Genomic DNA, 20970 nt, shown 5'->3' with positions numbered 1-20970 from the left:
GATTAAAATTCCTCCTAAACCCCTCTTTTGAGGGGTCAGTTGCTTCTTCCATTTTGCTGTCACTTTCTGTGTGTTTCCATGGAAGAATGATCACATTGTGTTGTGATAATTTGTTTTGTTTTGTTGATTCTTGGTCCATGTGCTCAGCTAGAATGAGTTCCTGACAGTTGTGAACCATAATTTAAACATCTTTGTGTCCCAGACACAATGTCTACACCTAATAGACATTCAATAAATACTTATTGACACGTGAATGAATGGAATGATGGATAGGTTGTTACACCTAATTAACTGATAACGCAAACACCTCTGTTAATGCTCGACACATAGTAGGCCTTTGAGCAGTACTCCTTTTGTTTGACAATGCTCTTTCTCTCTTTTTAACTTTGGCATTTTTAAAGGTACCATTAGTTGAACAGCTCTTCCGCAAAGAGTTCGAACCATTTTTGAAGAAATGGTATCATGTTACTAGATTAAGTGGTGATACCCAATTGAAAATAACATTTCCAAAAGTTGTCAAGTCTCATGATGTTATTATCAGTACAGCTCAAATCCTTGAAAACTCCCTTTTAAACTCAGAAGAAGGCGAAGATGATGGTGTACAGTTGTCAGGTTGGTTGAAATGTTTATTTTTGTAAAAAGAATTAGTAATACTAAAGGTAGTAACAGAGGCTGTATTAGTTACATAATTTTTAAAATGTTGATTAATTTTGATTTATTATTTTTTGTCAATTTTAATTGATGTATACTTGATTTACAATGTATTAATTTCTGCTGTACAGCAAAATGATTCATTTCTACATATAATACATTCATTTTTATATTCTTTTCCATTATCGTTTATCGTAGGTTATTGAATATAGTTCTCTGTGCTGTACAGTAGGATCTTGTTGTTTATCCATTCTAGGTATAAAAGCTTACATCTGCTAACCCTAACCTCCCACTTGATAATTTTGATTTAGATTGTCTTCCATTGCTTAAGTTTTCATTCAAACCCTTCTTCCTTAGGGAAGCAAACAAAAAGTTGGGTACGTTTTTAATTAGATCACTTTATTCTGCATAAGAATATAATTATTAAATCAAACACTTACTGGACTTTTCATTCACTCCGTATTTTTAATTACCGACAAGTTCTTTTTACATATTAGTGGATCCTGTAAGATATGCCTTCTTCTCCATAGAATAAATACAATCCTTTCTATTTTGTGGGGGATGGGAAGAAAAGGTAGGAGAGAGGTAAGGAAAGAAGTATATATAATCATAATAATTAAATGCAATGTTAAAACAAGGTAAAATTATTCCTTTTTAAATCATGTTTTTCATTTGATAGAATGAAAATAAAATTCACCAACTTAAAATTAAATATTTTTTAAAGAACAAAAATGTAATCCTGAGAGTTTTGAGGAATAAGCCAGGGTTTGAAGTCCATCCCGTAACACTTTTTAGATCTATAAATTTTCTAAAACTCATCTATTAAGTGGGGATAGTGTCTAACAGGGATAGTTTCATGATTAATATACACAAACATCTGTATATACAGGTGGCTAGGATAGTTACATTTCCCCTTAAAAGGTGAAAGGTGCTTGGCTGCTCAGTTTCCTAGCTTAAAGGTACTTTTACACTGTACCTTGCCAAGATGGACAAATGAACCATTTGAATTTTCTTTTAAGACTTTTCTCTCATCATTATTGATGAATGCCATCACACCAACAAAGAAGAAGTCTATAATAACATCATGAGGCGTTATTTGAACCAGAAGTTGAAAAACAACAGACTTGAGAAAGAAGACAAACCAGTGATTCCCTTACCTCAGATACTGGGACTGACAGCATCACCAGGTGTTGGAGGGGCCAGAAAGCAAGCCAAAGCTGAAGAACACATTTTAAAAGTAAGTAAATCATTAACTTTATGCATAACCAAGAAAACCAAAGTTAAAGGAAATGCCAGTGCTTCTTGGGTAAGATCAAGTCCAAGTGCCATGGCGCGCATGAAAGATGGTATTCCATGATCATCACTTAAGTGAAATCTATACACTTCAAAGTAAATACACTCAATCTTCTACAAAACAGTAAGTACCTTAATAAACAACTATGACACAGAACAATATCAAAAAAATTGTGGAAAGCAAACGTAATTAGTGAAAAATTGGGACAAATGAAATACCTTCTTTTAAATATCTACCCCTATTGTTAAACTTAATGATCTACTTGATATAGAAATATGCATAAACTATGAAAGTTTCTAATTTTTATACACATTCCCTGAGTTTCTAAATTGTATATTTTCTTCTGTGCCTTTTTTTGTTCTGTGTGATACTCGGATTCTGGGCAGTTCAAATTAAATAGGAAAATGGAGATATGAGAACCTTTAATTAAAGGTGTATTTCTTGTCAACTGCCCCCAAATGGTAACAACACATAAAGTACTATTGTTGATCTCAAGCATTGAATGAATTCAGAGTAACTCACAAAGTATGTTGGCACCAAGGCATTGCATTTGTATGTTAAGTCCCTTTAAGTTGAGGTCAGTAAAAATCGTAGAGTAGACAAGAGCACAATTATTGGTTCCAACATATAATTTATTACTAGCATTAAGGACTAACTCCAATCCACATCCAGGCACATGGGCTCTGGCTGCTCCTGTCTTTGCACTGCCCGCTTTTATATGTAGAAGAAAGTGGTAATATGATCCATGGATGTCAAGATGACCTTTAAAATGCCTCATGTAATATGGTTAGCTCATAACCATTCTCTTCCCATCTCTGCAATTTTCTGTACTCTCTCCTTGTCAATTTTTCCAGCTGGAAAATGGAATGTAAGGAATGAAAATAAATACTTTTTTTTTCTGGAATTTTTCACCAACTTGATTTAGAAGTTCTTTTTTTAATCTATCAGAATAAATGTTTTTGGTTAGTCAGATCCACAGTAAAGCAATACTAAAATGCTATGTTTAGCAAATCATGCTACTTACTTCTTACATGAGAAAGAATTCTACATTGAATCAATTGAAAGGGAAAAGTATTTGAATATTGAAAAATGTCTCTTTTTCAGATATGTGCCAATCTTGATGCATTTACCATTAAAACCGTGAAAGAAAATACGGATCAACTTAAAGACCAAATAAAGGAGCCATGTAAAAAGTTCGTAATCGCAGATGACACCAAAGAAGTATGTGCTTAAATTTTTATATTCATTTGATGGTTCACAACTGAACGATGCAAAGATTATTTATACTGACCCTGTGAAGAATGTTATTTTAAATTTTTAGCAAAAAAGTTACAGTGTTATTCCTTTTTTATTGATATTGGGCAACAAAGCACTGCTGTGAAGTCTCTCTTCAATTCTTCGTTCAGCTTTCTAGTTTATATGAAGAGTAGCTCAGTGGTTGGTTGACTGCATATGAGCCACGATGGGGTAGGGGTGGCGGAGGGGATGAGGAGGGTTGTAAGGCTAAACTAGAGAGATCACCATAGTTTCTTTTATTCTTTTTACTTTCTTGATGAATTCCAGAATTGATTTCCTGACATTGAAGAGAGGTAACAGATTACAGTTGGCAATGATAATGGGAATCCTACCTACCTGACACATTTACTTTCTTATGAAAATACTTACAGTAAAGCAGTGAAATATTTAATTTAATGGTATTTTTGTGATGAACACCTTCACTGATTATAAAAACCAACTGAGAGTCAGTTTGAACATTATAACCAGTACATTATGTCAGTACTTTCTTTTGTAAAATATAAAAAGCATCATAAATTTTAGCTGTGTGTACTTGATAATAAGTGTAATCTTTGCAAATCTACCTCATAAGGATGTTGAATTATGCATAACAGATAACATTGTGTTTGAAATGTAGGAACTGAACTAACGTTAGCAACCAATTGCCATAGGTCATTCTTTTTTGGAAATTCTGAAAAACAGCACTATCTATTCCAGCTGAAGTAGCACATTTGAATGTACTTTATTTTTCTTCACTTTTTGTTACTTATTCAGTTTTATGTGATAAGTTTAAATGCATGTTTCTAATCGTAATCATTAAAAAAAATCCACAACATCTGTGGTCATCCATTTACAATGCTTGGTGTCAGTTTATTTATCTCTTGTAAAAATAAAATACAGTGTGCGTGTGTGAAAAAAAAAAGTGATGTAAAAAAAAACTAATATAGCATCATATGTCAATTATATCTCAATAAAAGAGCAAAGTAATAGTTATTAATCTGTTCTCCTATATAATTTATCTCTTGTATATTATTTTTTCATTTTGAGAATGTTATAAATGTTTGATTCTTGTATGTAGGACATACCTGAGTTTTAAATCTCACAGCATTTTACCTTTTAATTGGTATGTTTATCTCATTTATATGTATGTGATAATGAATATATTTGACCTTCAGTCTAAAAAAAAAATCCACAACATCCTCCGAGTATATTTTATTTTATTTATTTATTTTTTAATTAATTAATTAATTTATTTATTTTGGCTGTGCCAGCTCCCAGTGGCGGCACGCAGACTTCTTGTTTGCGGCATGCGGACTTCCTAGTTGCAGCATGCGGACTCTTAGTTGCGGCATGCATGAGGGATGCATGTGGGATCTAGTTCCCCGAACAGGGATCAGACCCGGGGCCCCTGCATTGGGAGTGCAGAGTCTTACCTACTGAACCACCAGGGAAGTCCCCTCAGGGTATATTTTAAAAGAATTTGCCATCTTACCTTTTAACTTAATTAACTTTGGTTATACTTTTTATTGAAGCATAACACACGTACAGAAAAGTTCAAACTCGTAAGTGTACAGATTGCTGTATTTTCATAAGCTGAACACACCTGTATAACCAAAATCCAGATCAAGGGACTTCCCTGGTGGTCCAGTAGTTAAGACTCTGCCCTTCCAATACAGGGGGGCTCCGGTTCGATTCCTGGAGAACTAAGATCCCACATGCTGCGCAGTGCGGCCAAAAAAAGAAAAATCCAGATCAAGAGACAGAACACTGCCACAACCCTCAAAACATCGCATTCTCCCCTCCAGTCACCCACCCGCCGTGGGATAACTACTATCCTGACTTCTAACACCAAAGATGGCTTTTGACTGCTTTTGCACTTTATATAAATGAAATCCTATAGTATGTACTCTTCTGTGTCTGGCTTTTTTCAAAACTCTACCTTTTAACTTTTTATTTTGGTAGAAATAATACTGAAACCAGTTCTTCAAAAAGGAATGCTTTCTAAATTAAATTACAAGCTTTCTAAATAATTGGTGCATTACTTTAATATATATTTTTAAAATTACTATTAGCATTCAAAGTGTATATCATTCATTAATTTTATTTTTGTAAACTTTTAAATTGGAAATTCCAGCAGGGATACCTGGTATTGGTGTGGTGTGGCTCGAGGCTGGAAGTAGAAGAGAAGCTGATAAAAAAATCAGTGTACAAAGAGGTGATCAGAGTGACTTGTTACTTTGTCTAGACAAAGATTCTGAATCAAATTTGTTATAACATGGAGATTATTTTAACAAAGATAATGTTATTCATTCAGCAATATAAACATGTAAGAATAAGTGTATAATTTGTTTTTAGGATCCATTTAAAGATAAACTTCTAGAAATAATGACAAAGATTCAAAGTTTTTGCCAAATTAGTCCAATGTCAGATTTTGGAACTCAACCCTATGAACAATGGCTCATTCAAATGGAAAAACAAGGTAATTTGGGTTTTGACATAACACAATTTATCCCATGCTTATGCCATGATTCCAGATCACATATTCCCAAGCAAACCGAAAGTAAGTGTAATAGGCAATGGAATTTCTGTGTTCTGAGTAGGACAGGGATAAACACGTTCTAATTCCTTATCTAAGGAAAGAGGCACCAATTCATTTTCTCTTTATCTCCAGAGTCTTTCACTTATTGTATATTTAAAATATTAAGATAAATATTAGTATCTCTGTTTCCAAATGCAAACGCAAACAATATGTTTTTCATGCCATTCCTCTGAGTCAGCATGAGTCAAGTATGTTTTCTTGCTGATGCAGAATACAAGTAGCAAGTCTAGGAGTCAAAAAACTTGCCCCCTTTTAGTGCTCATGGCACGTTTTGAGCCTTAATTTGCTCATTTCAAAAACATGGTGAAGCCTATTTTCGAGTCAGTATCATAAACATATTCAAGTCCACAGCACAGTTGAGGGGGTGTTCTATCATTATTTCACTCCACATAACGTATTTTTCATAGCTGCAAGAGAAGGAAATCGCAAAGATCGTGTTTGTGCAGAACATCTGAGGAAGTACAATGAGGCCCTACAAATTAATGATACAATCCGAATGATTGATGCATATAATCACCTTGAAACTTTCTACAATGATGAGAAAGAAAAGAAGTTTGCAGTCCTAGGAGATGACAGTGATGAGAGTGATGATGATGGTGATGATGATGGAGATGCAGGTGATGAAAAGAAACCTTTGACGCTGGATGAGACAGATGAATTTCTCATGACTTTATTTTGGGGTAAGAATCAGTGTAACATTTTTGCATGGTCTTATGCATTTACCTCTTTAGCATGAACCCACTGCTTCTCAAGAGCTCTCCAAAAGTCCCTCTTAAAATAATCTTTCATTGTGAAAGAAGAAATCCCCTTCATATTGGGGCTATTTCTGATTGATGGGATTAAGTAGCCATGAGCTGTATGATCATAATTAATCATTTGGTCATCTGGTTTTATTGTCAAGATGACTGCAATAAATTTATATTAAAGACTAGCCTAATTATTAGATATGGCACAAGACTAACTGTAGTTGAACATCTTAGTACTTCATTATATAAAATCTTCCAGTTATTCACATATTTTACTAATTTAAACTAATTATTTCTTGCAAATCAAAACTGTAATGAGGTATCACCTCACGCAGTCAGAATGGCCATCATTAAAAAGTCTACAAATAGTAAATGCTGGAGAGGGTGTGGAGAAAAGAGAGTCCTCCTACACTGCTGGTGGAAATGTAAATTGGTGCAGCCACTATGGAGAACAATATGGAAGCTCCTCAAAAATCTAAAAATAGAGTTACTATATGATCCAGCAATCCCACTCCTGGGCATATATCCAGAGAAAACTCTAATTCTGAAAGATGCAAACACTGCAATCATAGCAGGACTATTTATAATAGCCAAGACATGGAAGAAACCTAAAAGTCCATCAATAGATGAATGGATACAAAAGATGTGGTATAGATAGATAGATAGATAGATATAGATATATATAGATAATGGAATACTACTCAGCCATAAAAAAGAATGAAAAAAATGCCATTTGCAGCAACATGGATGGACCTAGAGATTATCATACTAAGTGAAGTAAGTCAGACAGAAAGACAAATAATTATATGATACCACTTATATGTGGAATCTCAAATATGCTACAAAGGAACTTATTTATAAAACAGAAACAGACTCACAGACATAGAAAACAAACTTATGGTTACCAAAGGGGAAAGGTAGTGGGAGAGGGATAAATTGGGAGTTTGGGATGAGCATATACAAACCACTATTTATAAAATAGATGAGTGACAAGGTCCTACAGTGTATCACAGGGAACTATATTCAATATCTTGTAATATCATATTCAATATCTTGTAATAAACCATAATGGAAAAGAATCTGAAAAAGAATATATATAATACTTATGTATATATAACTGAATCACTTTACCGTACACCCGAAACTAACACAACATTGTAAATCAAGTATATACTTCAATAAAAAAGAAAATAAATAAACTAATTATTTCTTAAAGAAAATAAGAAAATGTTGAAAAAGCTGGCTGTAAACCCAGAACATGAAAATGAAAAGCTGACCAAATTGAGAAACACCATAATGGAACAATATACAAGGGCCGAGGAATCAGCACGAGGAATAATTTTCACAAAAACACGACAAAGTGCATACGCCCTTTCCCAGTGGATTACTGAAAATGAAAAATTTGCAGAAGTAGGAGTCAAAGCCCACCATCTGATTGGAGCTGGACACAGCAGTGAGTTCAAGCCCATGACACAGGTGAAAACATCCTTTTGGATTTTTTTTCCTTATGCCGTTATTTCCCTTCCCAGTTTAGTTGTAGTCTTTTGTTCATCAATCTTCCCACCAACCCACCAATACTTTAATGGAATGAAACACTTGTTCTTGAAAGAAGATTGTTTAATAGCAATCAATCTGTGGTATTTGATAGGCTAACCGTTGTTCTAGGAATCATTTTTTCCACAGTCTTGGAGGAACTTTCTAGATTGAGTTTCCTTTGCAAAAAATGATTGACATTTAAACTTAGTAACAAAATGGGAAAACAATTGCAATATAATATCAAGTGGAAAAATCAAATTCCCACAAAAATGTGTGCATTATAATTAGAATTATGTAAAATATGTTTGCATAGAATGAGATCTTTAAGGGAATTTGGAAAAATTAAGACATTTGATGTGTTAGAGATTTGGGACTATGAGAGATTTTCTTTTCCTTTTTAAGATTTGTTTTGTTTTGTTTTCAATTCATTATACTACTTTTGTGCACAGTATTAAAAAAACACTTGGGAGAGAAAAAAAGACAGTCATAGAGATTATAAGCATGGGTGAAACCAGGATAGCTTGTTAGAGTAAAATGTTCTGAAGTCATATTGGTCCTCAGTCTTGCTGGACAAGGGGACACTTCAGTTCTGTTATGCTCATCATCATTTGGTCCACTGGAGCAAATTAAATCTGTTTTAATGTTTGCTGAAAAATAGTCATTCTTGAAATTGTTTACCATAACTCTCAGTATACTCTCTACATGTACTCATGTTAAAGTTGCCTCTAAAGTTTATGCCAGAGAATGCACTGTTTTCTTTCAAAAAACAAACTCCTTGTTGGGTAAGGAGTTTACATCCTTTTTTATGATGAGAGCTGGTTTACTTAATATGTTTCCCTTTTTGCCCTAGCTTCCAGGAAACTCACAGGTAAAATTGAAGTTCATTTTCTCAGCCTATGTGTTAATCCTTGCAAGTAATATACCTATACGCTTTCATTTTTGGTCCTGTTTTTAAGTTTTTATTCTATTAGCTTTAGTGTTAAGACTTTGATTTTATGTGGCCTCAGCTCCTCTTTGAAAAGAGATGGGGTACAAATGGAAGGTATGCATTCAAAGCTAGTTTTTGCTCCTTATCCATTTCAGACTTGGTGGCTGCATGCCAAAATTTAGAACATGCCCCCTTCCTCACTCCCCACATCCTCACCTGTAAACTGAGCTGGACTCATTGGAAGAGGAGTTAAGCATCTATGTGATATGATTTGAGGGTCTGACACTGTGTCTGAAATTTTCCTTTTTAAAGTTACTCCTGTGAATGAAGGCAAAAACATCTGCTAAAATCCAAAAACATGTAAGTTTTTATCAGTGGATATGAGTGCAAGACGGAGAAATTATCAGAGAAGACTGGAGAGCGATCTTTCTGCAGGATTCTCCAGCAGTTAGGAGTCAAATAAAGACACCTGACATGCTGCCTCTGAAAAGAAAGGGATGGGAATAGGAGAACATACGTTTGTCTGACAGGTGTATTTTTGTTTAATGTTTGGGGGCAAAAGATAGGGTGAATGTGCACCAAAGGCCACTGGACCAACAGCTTTGATAAGAATGGTTATGAAAATAAAACTCTACTGGCCACGTCGAGCTAGAATTATGCTCAATCATTCCTCCTATGCAAGGGCCAGAGTGCATATTTGATTTCTTTACCTACATTAACTTTCAAAATTCAGATTTTTCCACAAATATAGCTGTTTTAATTATGTTTTTAATAACATCTTTCATTTTTATTTATATCCTTTTGAACAGATAATATATTTACCTCTTTCAAAATTAATAAGGTACAGGATGTACCACTGTCCTCCAGTCTCCCAGCTCCCCTCAATGGAGGCAGCCAATGTTTTCAGTTTCTTCCAGGAATGTTTCTTTTTTTTTTTTTTTTTTGCTTGAATGTCTCTTAAAATGACCAAATGCAGTATACCGTGTGTATTTTCTCTGTGACTCAAAATCCAGCTATATCTTTAAAACTGTCACTGCATCTTATCCTCTGTTAAAGAGTCTGAAATTAATGTATCAATAGTAAAAAGCAAAGCCTATTTTAGTTTCTCATTGCTGTATCCTCTTCTCAACTGAAAGCATCTCCTTTCTTCCTCCCAAGTCACCCATCAATTTATTTCCTTGGCATAAATGATGGCCTTCCCACCTCCAGACTGGAGGATGGAAATATTTTTGTCATTGTATAGTAATCCCAGATTGGAATTCAAATGTTGTCTCACCATCACGTCTTTGTTCAATGCCAAAAACAGATGGCAGCAAATCCGTGTATGATTTAATTCTTTAATTTACACTGACCAGTTGCAATTTAATATTTCTTTTCCTAATTAGAAGATTTTAATGTGTTTAGTGTTACAACATTTAATTTACTAAAATGTTTCTTCAGAATGAACAAAAAGAAGTCATTAGTAAATTTCGCACGGGAAAAATAAATCTGCTTATCGCTACCACAGTGGCAGAAGAAGGTCTGGATATTAAAGAATGTAATATCGTTATCCGTTATGGTCTCGTCACTAACGAAATAGCCATGGTCCAGGTACATTCAAATACCTCAATTATGTTAATTTTTGATTTTGTGTTCTTGTTTTGTTTTCTTTTAGTAAAACAGCACACATAGTTTTAAAAATATATGTTTTCCTACGAAAATAGAAATCAACCAGATAACCAGACAGCCACCAAATTAAGAAATACTTGGATTTCAGGGGTCCATGTGTTATTCAGTGCCTCACTACTCAGAATGCATTTTTCATGAGGATGATATTAGAGTTGATAGTGAGGTTCCTGGGCAAGGCCATAACATTTTCTTTTACTGAAAATGTACCTAAATATTATCACTTTATACAGAAGACTATAGAAATGTATCACCATGTTGAGCATGTTTTCATGGAAATACGTGCTCAACGTTGAAGGTAGGATGCCAGGAATAGGGCAGCATTCTCCACAGGTCTGGTGGCAAGGTCAGAGATGCCCTTGTCCCCATTCATCCCTCCTGCGAGGTGGGGGGCAGTGGGACTTCCCCAGCCCAAACCACTGATGATGGTTCACAGGGTTTGAGAGGGGTGCCCCGGGGAACAGAAAGGCGGGACAGGACAGTCTTGTGTTATTGAGGCTTTTGAGGGCTGGTGTGGGGACTTAACCACCCTCATTCTAGAACATTTTTTCTGCATTAAGGTGCATTTTGAGTTTGAAATAGCAGACTAATAAAGAATGAAAAATAATTAACTTTACAGAGAATAGAGGGATCATTGGAGGACTGGGAGACTGAGCAGTGAATATCATTCCAGGACAAAAATGGGAGCATTCACAGCAAGGCATAGTCCTTCATTGACTTGATTTCTTTCTGTTCTCAGAGTCGTGGTCGAGCCAGAGCTGACGAGAGCACCTACGTCCTGGTTGCCCAAAGAGGCTCAGGAGTTATTGAACGTGAGACAGTTAATGATTTCCGAGAGAAAATGATGTATAAAGCTATAGATCGTGTTCAAAATATGAAACCAGAGGAGTATGCTCGTAAGGTATTGTTTTGGGCCAGCTCTGAATTTTGGTTTTCCCTTGAAAATGGCTGCCTGTGGTTACCATTGATTATCTCTGTGGCTAAGTCTCCAGACAGAAACTGTGCTGAATTATAAATTCCAGTTTGATGAGCTGTGCTGAGTCCAGATTCACATACAAAGAATCAAGATCCATGGTGGGCAGAAATTGTCAGGGAGCCGTTCTATAAACTTTGATAATATAAATTTAGGTTGTCCCTAATCCAGAAAGACTAGTGCAACTCACTCGTTCAACCACACCTGGTCATTTTGGTCGGGTCTAATCGGTACAGGCACAATTTTTTCATTCCAGAAATATCTGTGAACTGCCTACTGTGTGTCAGGCAACATTGTAGAAACAGAACATAGCGGCAAGCAACGCAGATAGACCCCTGCTGCATGAAACTTATATTCGAGTACGTACATGGTGAGATTTGAGGAGGGGAAACAATAAACAGAAATAAGGCAACTTATACATCGAATGGAAAGAAGAGCTGGAGAATTAGAACAGGACAATGTGAAACAAGCTTCTAGATGAGCACTTTAGGTTTGGTGTTTGGGAAAGGCTTCTTAGAGGGAGAGACATTGAGGCTAACCCTGAATGGTAAGAAAATACATCATATATCATCTAGCTGCATCTCAGTTTACTAACATGGAGTCATTTGAGTTGTGAGAGGAATGCAGTGAAGGAAGAATGTAGTTCTACAGTATTTCAGGAAATCCCCCATACCACTGAATTAAAGACTGTAACTACTATAATAGCAAACAATCCATTTAGAAGAAAATTCACACCCTTGCATATGGGTGTGAATGTTAGTTTCTTAACATTGGAATTGGCTCTACCCTAAATAGAGTTTCACAAAAGGGATGCTTTCAAATTGGTGTGCATTGCTATAACCAACTCCAAGGTTTCCTGGCCAGGTTTCTACATGAATTTATATTTTAAAACCCCTTTAAATATAAGGCAAACCAAACATTTTGTGGCGTCAGATCAAACATTTGTGGCCATATAATACCCCTGGAAAGTTATTGTTTTACATTTAAAGTCCTAAATAGATCAGTCAAGTGGGATGTTTTCAAAGGTTGATATTTCAAGACCTGTTGTTCTGTATAAACTCTAGAACCATCTCTGGAGTTTATGAGTCACATTTTTCCAGATAATCTCTAGAAAGAGACCCAGTCCCTTTGGGGGCCCTGGAATGGACTATATTTTTAGGTCTCCTTTGGCTAAGAGACCTACTCTCCTGAAACTACTCCAGGTAGACAACCCCAGAGAAGGGATGACAATGGCGTGGGGTATATGCCACCACTACTCTGTACAAAGCCCCCAGCACCCATTGCCACCAGGTCAAAGCACTCCTTTCTTCTGATTTAAGAACTTCCTCAACACAACTTTCAGGCAACCACTAATCAATGGTGAGAGTTGACACATAAGGGGAGGTTTATTTTCCATGTCCTATACTGAGTTTATACATAACCAAAAGCTTCTTCAATCAAATCAGACTTCTGGGAGCAAGTTGAAGGTGTTAAACATGTTCCCTGGCCTTCACCCAACAACATTTGCCACATTTTTACATTTTATTTGGGCTTTGATCATAGCTGTGCCTCCCATATATTTGTTATGATTTATTTTCTCTTTTTGCCCCTCTAATTGTTTCATATTCTTTACTAGTTTAGAGCTACTCTTTTGGTTTCCGGTGTCCTGATTACATTTCCAAACACTGACCTCAGTTTTGCTGCCTTTTTTTCTGTCAAGCTCATAGTTGTTTCTTAATTGCCCACATGTATCTGTTCCTGTATGCCAAATCATCTTTGCACCAGCTCCCTGACCTGTAAATAGCTTGCAAGAACAACCTAATTAAACTTTTAAAGAACAGAATACTTCAATTCATTACATTGTTATAATTTACATGGGAAATTAGTCTTCATACTTGTCTGATTAAACTATGTCATAGCCTGCAGGCTCACTTGCAAGGTTTTGTTCTCTTTTCTGTGCTAAATATGGCTGCCTCAAATCAAGGTCTAAAACACAGAGGCGAGAGCCAAAGAGATGGGCCATTCAGCTTTGCTCCTCAGCACTGGTAGTTTACTTTTACTGAAAACTTTCCTTCGATCTTAAGGAAAACAATGGCTTCCTCCACAACTTAATATAAATTTGTCATCTCTGAGAGGTTTAGTTTGGAGGTAAATTATTTGAGAACTAGGTTTTCTATTGTGAAATTGTATAGGTATGAGAAATGGCCAGTCCCTACCTAAGTTTTATATCTCTCACAACCTATATTTTCTCTGTTATGAAATATTGATACGTTTCTCTACTAGCCACAGAATGGGGGATAGAAAAATTTAAGGACTTATTCTCTCATATAAAGAATGTGGGCAGTGGGCAATCTAGACCCATACAATCGCTCCATGACGTCATGAGGAAGCCAAAACTCCTCTGTCTCTCTTCTCTGCCCTTTTATTATTTGGCTTCCATTCTCAAGGTCAAAGCTTTTAGAATTTCAGCTGCTGCATGTTCACTCTAAGAAGGAAGGAAGAGCAAGATGGAAAAGGCAACAGTGCCCATGCCAACTATCTGATACTTAAGGAACTTTCCTGGAAATTTCACTCAACATCTTCTTATGTCTCAAAGGCCACTGGCTTGGAAATGTCCTCATTTAGCTGGCATATTTCCACTCAGAATAAAATTGTAGTTCTGTTCCTATGAAGAATGGCTGCTGAGTGGGAAACTAGTATTTTCTGTCACAAATGTATGGAGGAGATAAAGATAGCTAAGAGTCTGGAAATTACAACATATGAAGAAAAATGAAAGAAACCGGGGGCTTATCATGGATAAGAAACGACTAAGGGTGATGAAGTAACAGTGTTTAGTTCTTTAAAGAGACTCCATGTGGAAGAAAAATTAGACTTATTTTATGAGACAGAATTAAAACTAACGGAGGTGGGGCTTAGAGAGATTTTTTTTTTTTTTTTAATATTGCCAAAGACTTTCTCACAACAGAACTTTTCTAAAATGGAATGGGCTGTGTTCTGAACACCTGAGGATTCCATATTTCTGTGATTACAGGAGAAGATTCTATACTAAGTTCTTTGGGGGCCATCACCTCATTACTTCTATTTCTAGACCAAGTATAGAATTTCATGAGTCAAGTGTACATTTTCATAACTGTCTAAGATCTCTGAATTCCAGGAGACTTACTTCAGTGAAACGATGAAAAAGACCACATTGAATATTCTTTTCTTGATGCAGATTTTGGAATTACAGATGCAAAGTATATTGGAAAAGAAAATGAAAATCAAGAGAAGTATTGCAAAGCAATTCAAGGACAACCCATCATTAATAAGTTTTCTCTGTAAAAACTGTAATGTGCTAGCCTGCTCTGGAGAAGATATCCACGTAATTGAAAAGATGCACCATGTCAGTATGACACCAGAGTTCAAGTAAGTCCAGGAAGACTTAATTTTAAATTTCTTTATAAGGGATGAAGCAGGTTGTACTGTAAATGTTCTTCCAAAATAGTACAAATGAGATTCATTATTTTTCAGAACTTTCCTTTCTCAGCCCCCAAATTATAAACCCTATTTCGTGTACAGTTTTCAAATATATGCACTGGGGCAGGAAAGGAGAAGTGAAAGCCACTTTCATCCAAGGCACATCAGTTTGTGAATGCTCATATTTGTTCTCAACTTCTTGAACAACTTAAGTCTAGTTAAAGTAATCAGCAGACTTGAAAGAAGCTACAAAAGGCCACATACCCCTTGAGAGGTGCCTGCTGATCTGGAAGAAGGGATGAGGTGCTGGCTGGTGCACGCATGTGGACAAGTGGCAAGCCCAGCAATGCGTACCATGTGCTGCATACTGGTCCTGTGTGAATTCTCAGGGGTGATTCTGATTCCTTGATAATTTTAGGAAACTGTACATTGTGAGAGGAAACAAAGCACTGCAAACAAAGTTTGCTGACTATCAAACAAATGGAGAGATAATCTGCAAAGAATGTGGCCAAGTAAGTAAATTGCTGTGGGCTTAATTTTACTTTGGCCGAAAGGAATTCTTAACTGAATGTGCTTTTCTTAAAAAAAAATTATATATTTATCTTTGGCTGCATTGGGTCTTCGTTGCTGTGCACGGGGGAGGGCTACTCTTCGTTGCAGTGTGCGGGCTTCTCATTGCGGTGGCTTCTCTTGTTGCGGAGCACAGGCTCTAGGTGCGCGGGCTTCAGTAGTTGTGGCTCGCGGGCTCAGTAGTTGGCTCACAGGGCATGTGGGATCTTCTGAGACCAGGGATCGAACCTGTGTGTCCTGCATTGGTAGGTGGATTCTTAACCACTGTGCCACCAGGGGAGTCCATGAATGTGCATTTAATTTTTCCTCTTGTTCTCTCTTTTGTTTTCCAGGCTTGGGGAACGATGATGGTGCACAAAGGCCTAGATTTGCCTTGTCTCAAAATAAAGAATTTTGTAGTCGTTTTCAAAAATAATTTACCTAGGAAACAATACAAAAAGTGGGTAGAATTACCAATAACATTTCCCGATCTTAACTATTCAGAATATTGTTTGTTTAGTGATGAAGATTGACATTTGATTCAAGATTCTTTTAAAATATTATCAACTTAACATTTAACATGATTTTGATGATTGTTTTCATTATACTACAGAACTGATGTGAGAATTAATAAAAATCATTGCTTTACTCTGTGTTGAGCTGTATGCAAGAAGACAATATCTTATACTTTCAATTTCTACCTTGTTAGTGGGCAGAGGTAAAGAAAAGCTACCAGTAAAACTCATTAGTGTGGAGCATTATAGTACAGTGGAAAGAATGCTCGGGTATAAATGTGGATCTGAGGTACTAATCTCAGTCCTGTCACTAATTTTAAGAATAAAATTAAGCAAATCCGTTCATCTTTCTGAATTAGTCTCCTTGTTGGTGAAATGGTTATGGTATTATCTGCCTTTGCTTTTATTAGCTTTCTATTGCTTCATAACAAATTACCACAAATTTAGTGGCTTAAAACAACACCCATTTATTATTGCATATGTTCTGTAGGCCAGAGGTCAAGGCGGGGTCCTCTGCTCAGTGTCTCAGAAGGCCGAAATCAGGGCGTCAGCCAGATGATGTTCTCATCCAGATACACTGGGGGAAGAATCACTTCCAAGCTCTTTCAGTTTGCTGGCTGTCACCTCCTTGCAGCTGAAGACTAGGATTCCTGTTTTCTTGCTAGCTGTCTACTGGGGATCATTCTAAGCTCCACGGGCACCCTCACCACGTGGCCTGCTCACGGGGACTCTCACAGCTCTTTGCTTCTTCACGGCCAGCAGGAGACTCTCTCAACTCCGCTAAGGCAGTCTTAACTGTAATCCCATCATACTCACAGGTCCCGCCCACACTCAAGGTCGGGGGAATTTTCAGGGAATATACACTGCAGGCGGAGATCTTGGAGGCCTTCTTAGAATTCTGCTTCCCAGTTTTTGTGATTAAGTCATATGTGTGTATATATGAAAGCACTTTGAAAAATATGAAGCACCATGAAAGGCAAGGTATTATTGAGAAGCAGCCATCAGGCAGGTCAAGGCTTACTTCCACAGCTTTCCCTCCATGAACATAACACTGTGCTCAAAAATTACCTAACAAGAATGGAGGCTAAATCCTAGACTAGTTATGAATACACAGAAGATTTCCTGTGTCAGTGGAGATGTCCAGGGTTCATACAGGGTTGAGCAGGCAGCAGATGCTGGATCATTGGAGAATAAATAGAAAATGCCTACCTCTACCACTCCCTAGTCCTAAGCAGAAGAGTAACCTCTCTGTGTCTGGGACGTTGTCAGCATTCCTGAACTAAGTGTGATCATTTGGAGATAGACACAGGGCCCAGTACAACAGAACATTCTCCCAGCAAATAAACAGCCTCTTTTGTCATGGAAGAACCACATGATAAAGACAGAACCACAGCTGACCATTTTAACCCACACTTACCCCGTCTCACAGATGGTCTGCTCCAGAGAAAGTTACCTCCTATGACTAAGGAGAAACAAAATGTTGGAGGGAGTGAAAAGTAAATTCTTCTGTGGTTTTTGGATTAATTAAATTCAATCTAACAGTAGATTTGAATCTTTTGATTAAGACCTAAGCAAAGATGAATATTAACCAGTCAGAGCTCTTCAGAATGCAACAGGACAGAAGATGATTGTGGTTTCCTTAAAATACTTTTTAAAAATCCAGCTGACTCCATTTAAAGTATTGCTGTCTTCTAGAACATTCTGTCAAGAGGACAGATGATTGTGGTTTTCTTAAAATACTTTTTAAAACTCCAGCTGACTCCATTTAAAGTATTGCTGTCTTCTAGAACATTTTGGAAATTATGCAAGAAACCAAATGCATAAAATAGCTAAATATACTACCGTAACATATGTAGACTGTTTTTAAGGTGTCAGCAAATATCAGGGTTTTTTCATCTATGTTTTCTAGTAATTTTTTTCAATAAAGAGGTATTATTTCTACTGAAAAGGTTTGAAATACATGTTTCAAGTAGCATAAAACTTAATATGCAATTGTACTTGAGAACTCAAACTACGATGCATTCAAAAACAATTGTAATCATTCTAACGTTTCGATTGTTAATGAACAGTTTAATACTCATGACATTTTAAGGTCATTTAACAGAATATGCTCATGACAGGTAGACACCCTGTTAGATGCCTGAGTTTCAGTACCCACAAAAACCTTCTATTAGTTGGGTGACTGAGCAACCTCACTTCACAGGGCTTGTGTTTGCTTTCCTGGAAAATCAGAGATTGTATTAAATGGTATCAACGTTTCCTTACAACGCTAGCATTCTCATAGTTCATGCTTCTGGCTCCCTGGCTCCTTTCATATGGAGACCCTGTTTAGTGATTTGTGGTAGTATCAGCTGTGGGCTAAATATCTACTGAATACATTACACATTTGAAGGTAGCTCCTATTTGCTGAAGGGCATTGCAGGGGTCTCACAGAACAGGTACACTGGCTGGAGTCATGCGCCTTAAGGCAGGTTTGAAAGGCCCAAAGGGGTCAGGAAATTTTACAACAACAAGCATTTCCAAGCCAATAGATCATTGGCCAACCTTGGGCATAAGAAATGTAAAGGCTTACTACCAAAAATCTGAAATCATTTCAGACCATATGAAATTAAGATACAGTAACTTATAGTTTATACCGATATTTTGAATATAAGGCATTGAGGCAACACAAAAATGGGTAAGAAATGGTTTTCCACAGGATGATCAGTGCAAGTCACAAGCAATTGTTGAAAGTGAAAAACGCTATAAGAGAGGTGAATATTTTCCTCCCTGCAATTTAATAGTCCCTATATCAGAGCAGAAAAGGAAGGCTTAGGGAAAGGAAGGCTTCTGGCATTGTTTTCAATTGGTTGAACCCAAAGCCAAAGAGGATTGATTTGGTGTTTCTTGTTGTCGTTGCTTTTAAGCTGTGAGAGACTTGAACACTTTTAGGTGCTAATGGGAAAGAACTACAGGAAGTGAGAAAATTAGCAATGTTCAGCCCCAAAGTAAATTGCTTATTGGGTGTTACTGATATTTCCTACCAAATATTCTTGCTACAGAATTTTCTGGTCACCCTGATCCTTTCTCACCCTGATGCTTTTCCACAGAGGTATAAGTCCTTCTTTGCCACCTCTTCAGCAGACATCCTTTGTTTTTCAAAGACAAAATCCATGTGTCACTTCCCAGCATCTAGCATAGTTCATGTTTTCAGAACTAGAACGGAGAGCACATCCCTGGAAAGTAATGTTCACGCACCCTGAGCATAACAAAGTGCTCATTTCCAAAATCTGGTAAACAACTACATGAATCATAGCAATAAAGAAAAAACAAGAAAATTATTTTATTTTCTTCTAAGAGTTATGAAGTTAATTTGAAGTGAATGCTTGTCTTTTTTCAGTTTGTGAATTTCTCCTTAATTAGTCGTACTAGATATACAATTTTATATCTTTGTTTTTATGGGGAGAGCATGAAGTGAGACAAACTTGGGTTTGGATCCCCACCAGCTTTGTGACTTGAGTTATTTAATCTCTCTGAGACTATAGGAAGTTAATAACAGCCTTGAGGAACTGTCATGAGACTTTGGATACTGCATGAAACACACCCAGTAGTTGTCAAATGCATTTGGTTTCTTGCGTAATTTCCCAATATAATATATGTATAGAATATATTAGTAAGAGTTTCCAGAAAAGCAGAAGCAGTATTAGAAGCACAGCTGTGGGTATAGCTTAATAATAGTAAATTTTAGACCTATGTTTGATTATGAGTATTATAAACACTCAATGTTTAGCCTAGAGGGCTTATCTCAAGAAGTAAGTAGTAGCTGTGGTGAAACATGATTGCTATGAATATGCTATGCGGTGTAGCTAGAGGAAGGATTTAATGTTCAGATCTTCTATAGGTGCAATACAAAGATAGGTATCAATATAAATAGAAAGATCAACACTTTTTTATTAAGTGGCTGTAGGACTTAAGTAGGTCTGTCATGTAGATACAATTTTAATTAGAGTCTGTCTTCATCTTCAAGAAGAATATAATAATGGAAGCAACCTAAGTGTCCATCAACAGAGGAATGGATAAAGAAGATGTGGTGTATATATATACTATGGAATACTACTCAGCTATAAAAAAGAATGAAATTTTGCCATTTGCAGCAATATGGATGGACTTGGAGGGCATTATGCTAAATGAAATAAGTCAGACAGAGAATGACAAATACACTATGATATCACTTGTATGTGGAATACAAAAAATACAACAAACTAGTGCATATAACAAAAAAGAAGCAGACTTACAGCTATAGAGAACAAACTACTGGTTACCAGCAGCAGATGGGGGTGGAATATAGGGGTGGGGGAGTGGGAGGTACAAACTATTGGGTGTAAGAGAGGCTTAAGGATATATTGTACAACACGGGGAATATAGCCAATATTTTGTAATAACTGTAAATAGAAAGTAACCTTTAAAATTGTATACAAATTTAAAAAATAATAATATAGTAATGTTATACTGAGCAGGCCAGCAATTGCATGATAAGAGAGAGAGAGAGAGAGACAGATTCCACTGTAGCATATAAACAGTAATTTATGTCCAGCACAAATGGTGGTGGTTTTTTATTTGTTTCTAAATCTCTAAACTTTTTTTTTCAGATCATAGGTTATAAAATATGAAATATATATGGAAAGCAAAGCATTGCAGATATTCTTTAAAATTTTTAGATATTTTCTACACAGAGTATTACCAAGTCCCTCTTTACAGGAAATTAATCATCTCATAAGCATCTCATTTGAGGATGACATTAGATAGTGCTGAGCCCTATTAGTTT

At 36.3% G+C, this 20970-nt stretch overlaps 1 protein-coding gene across 1 annotated transcript in view; it reads left to right on the top strand.

Moving 5' to 3' along the window:
• IFIH1 (interferon induced with helicase C domain 1) overlaps positions 1-16381 on the top strand; it is a 55863-nt gene extending 39482 nt beyond the window's left edge. Inside the window, exons 6-16 of the mRNA XM_079924109.1 lie at positions 402-612; positions 1671-1888; positions 3050-3166; positions 5576-5699; positions 6227-6499; positions 7782-8041; positions 10470-10619; positions 11434-11595; positions 14861-15051; positions 15521-15614; positions 16005-16381. Coding sequence (XP_079780235.1) covers positions 402-612; positions 1671-1888; positions 3050-3166; positions 5576-5699; positions 6227-6499; positions 7782-8041; positions 10470-10619; positions 11434-11595; positions 14861-15051; positions 15521-15614; positions 16005-16184 — 1980 coding nt within the window. The 3' untranslated portion in view covers positions 16185-16381. The remainder of the gene's footprint in view (positions 1-401; positions 613-1670; positions 1889-3049; positions 3167-5575; positions 5700-6226; positions 6500-7781; positions 8042-10469; positions 10620-11433; positions 11596-14860; positions 15052-15520; positions 15615-16004) is intronic.
• The last annotated feature ends 4589 nt before the right edge of the window (positions 16382-20970 follow it).

Source organism: Stenella coeruleoalba, assembly GCF_951394435.1.
Source record: "Stenella coeruleoalba genome assembly, chromosome: 6".
NCBI lineage: Eukaryota > Metazoa > Chordata > Mammalia > Artiodactyla > Delphinidae > Stenella > Stenella coeruleoalba.
This window is presented reverse-complemented; position numbering and strand designations above follow the sequence as displayed.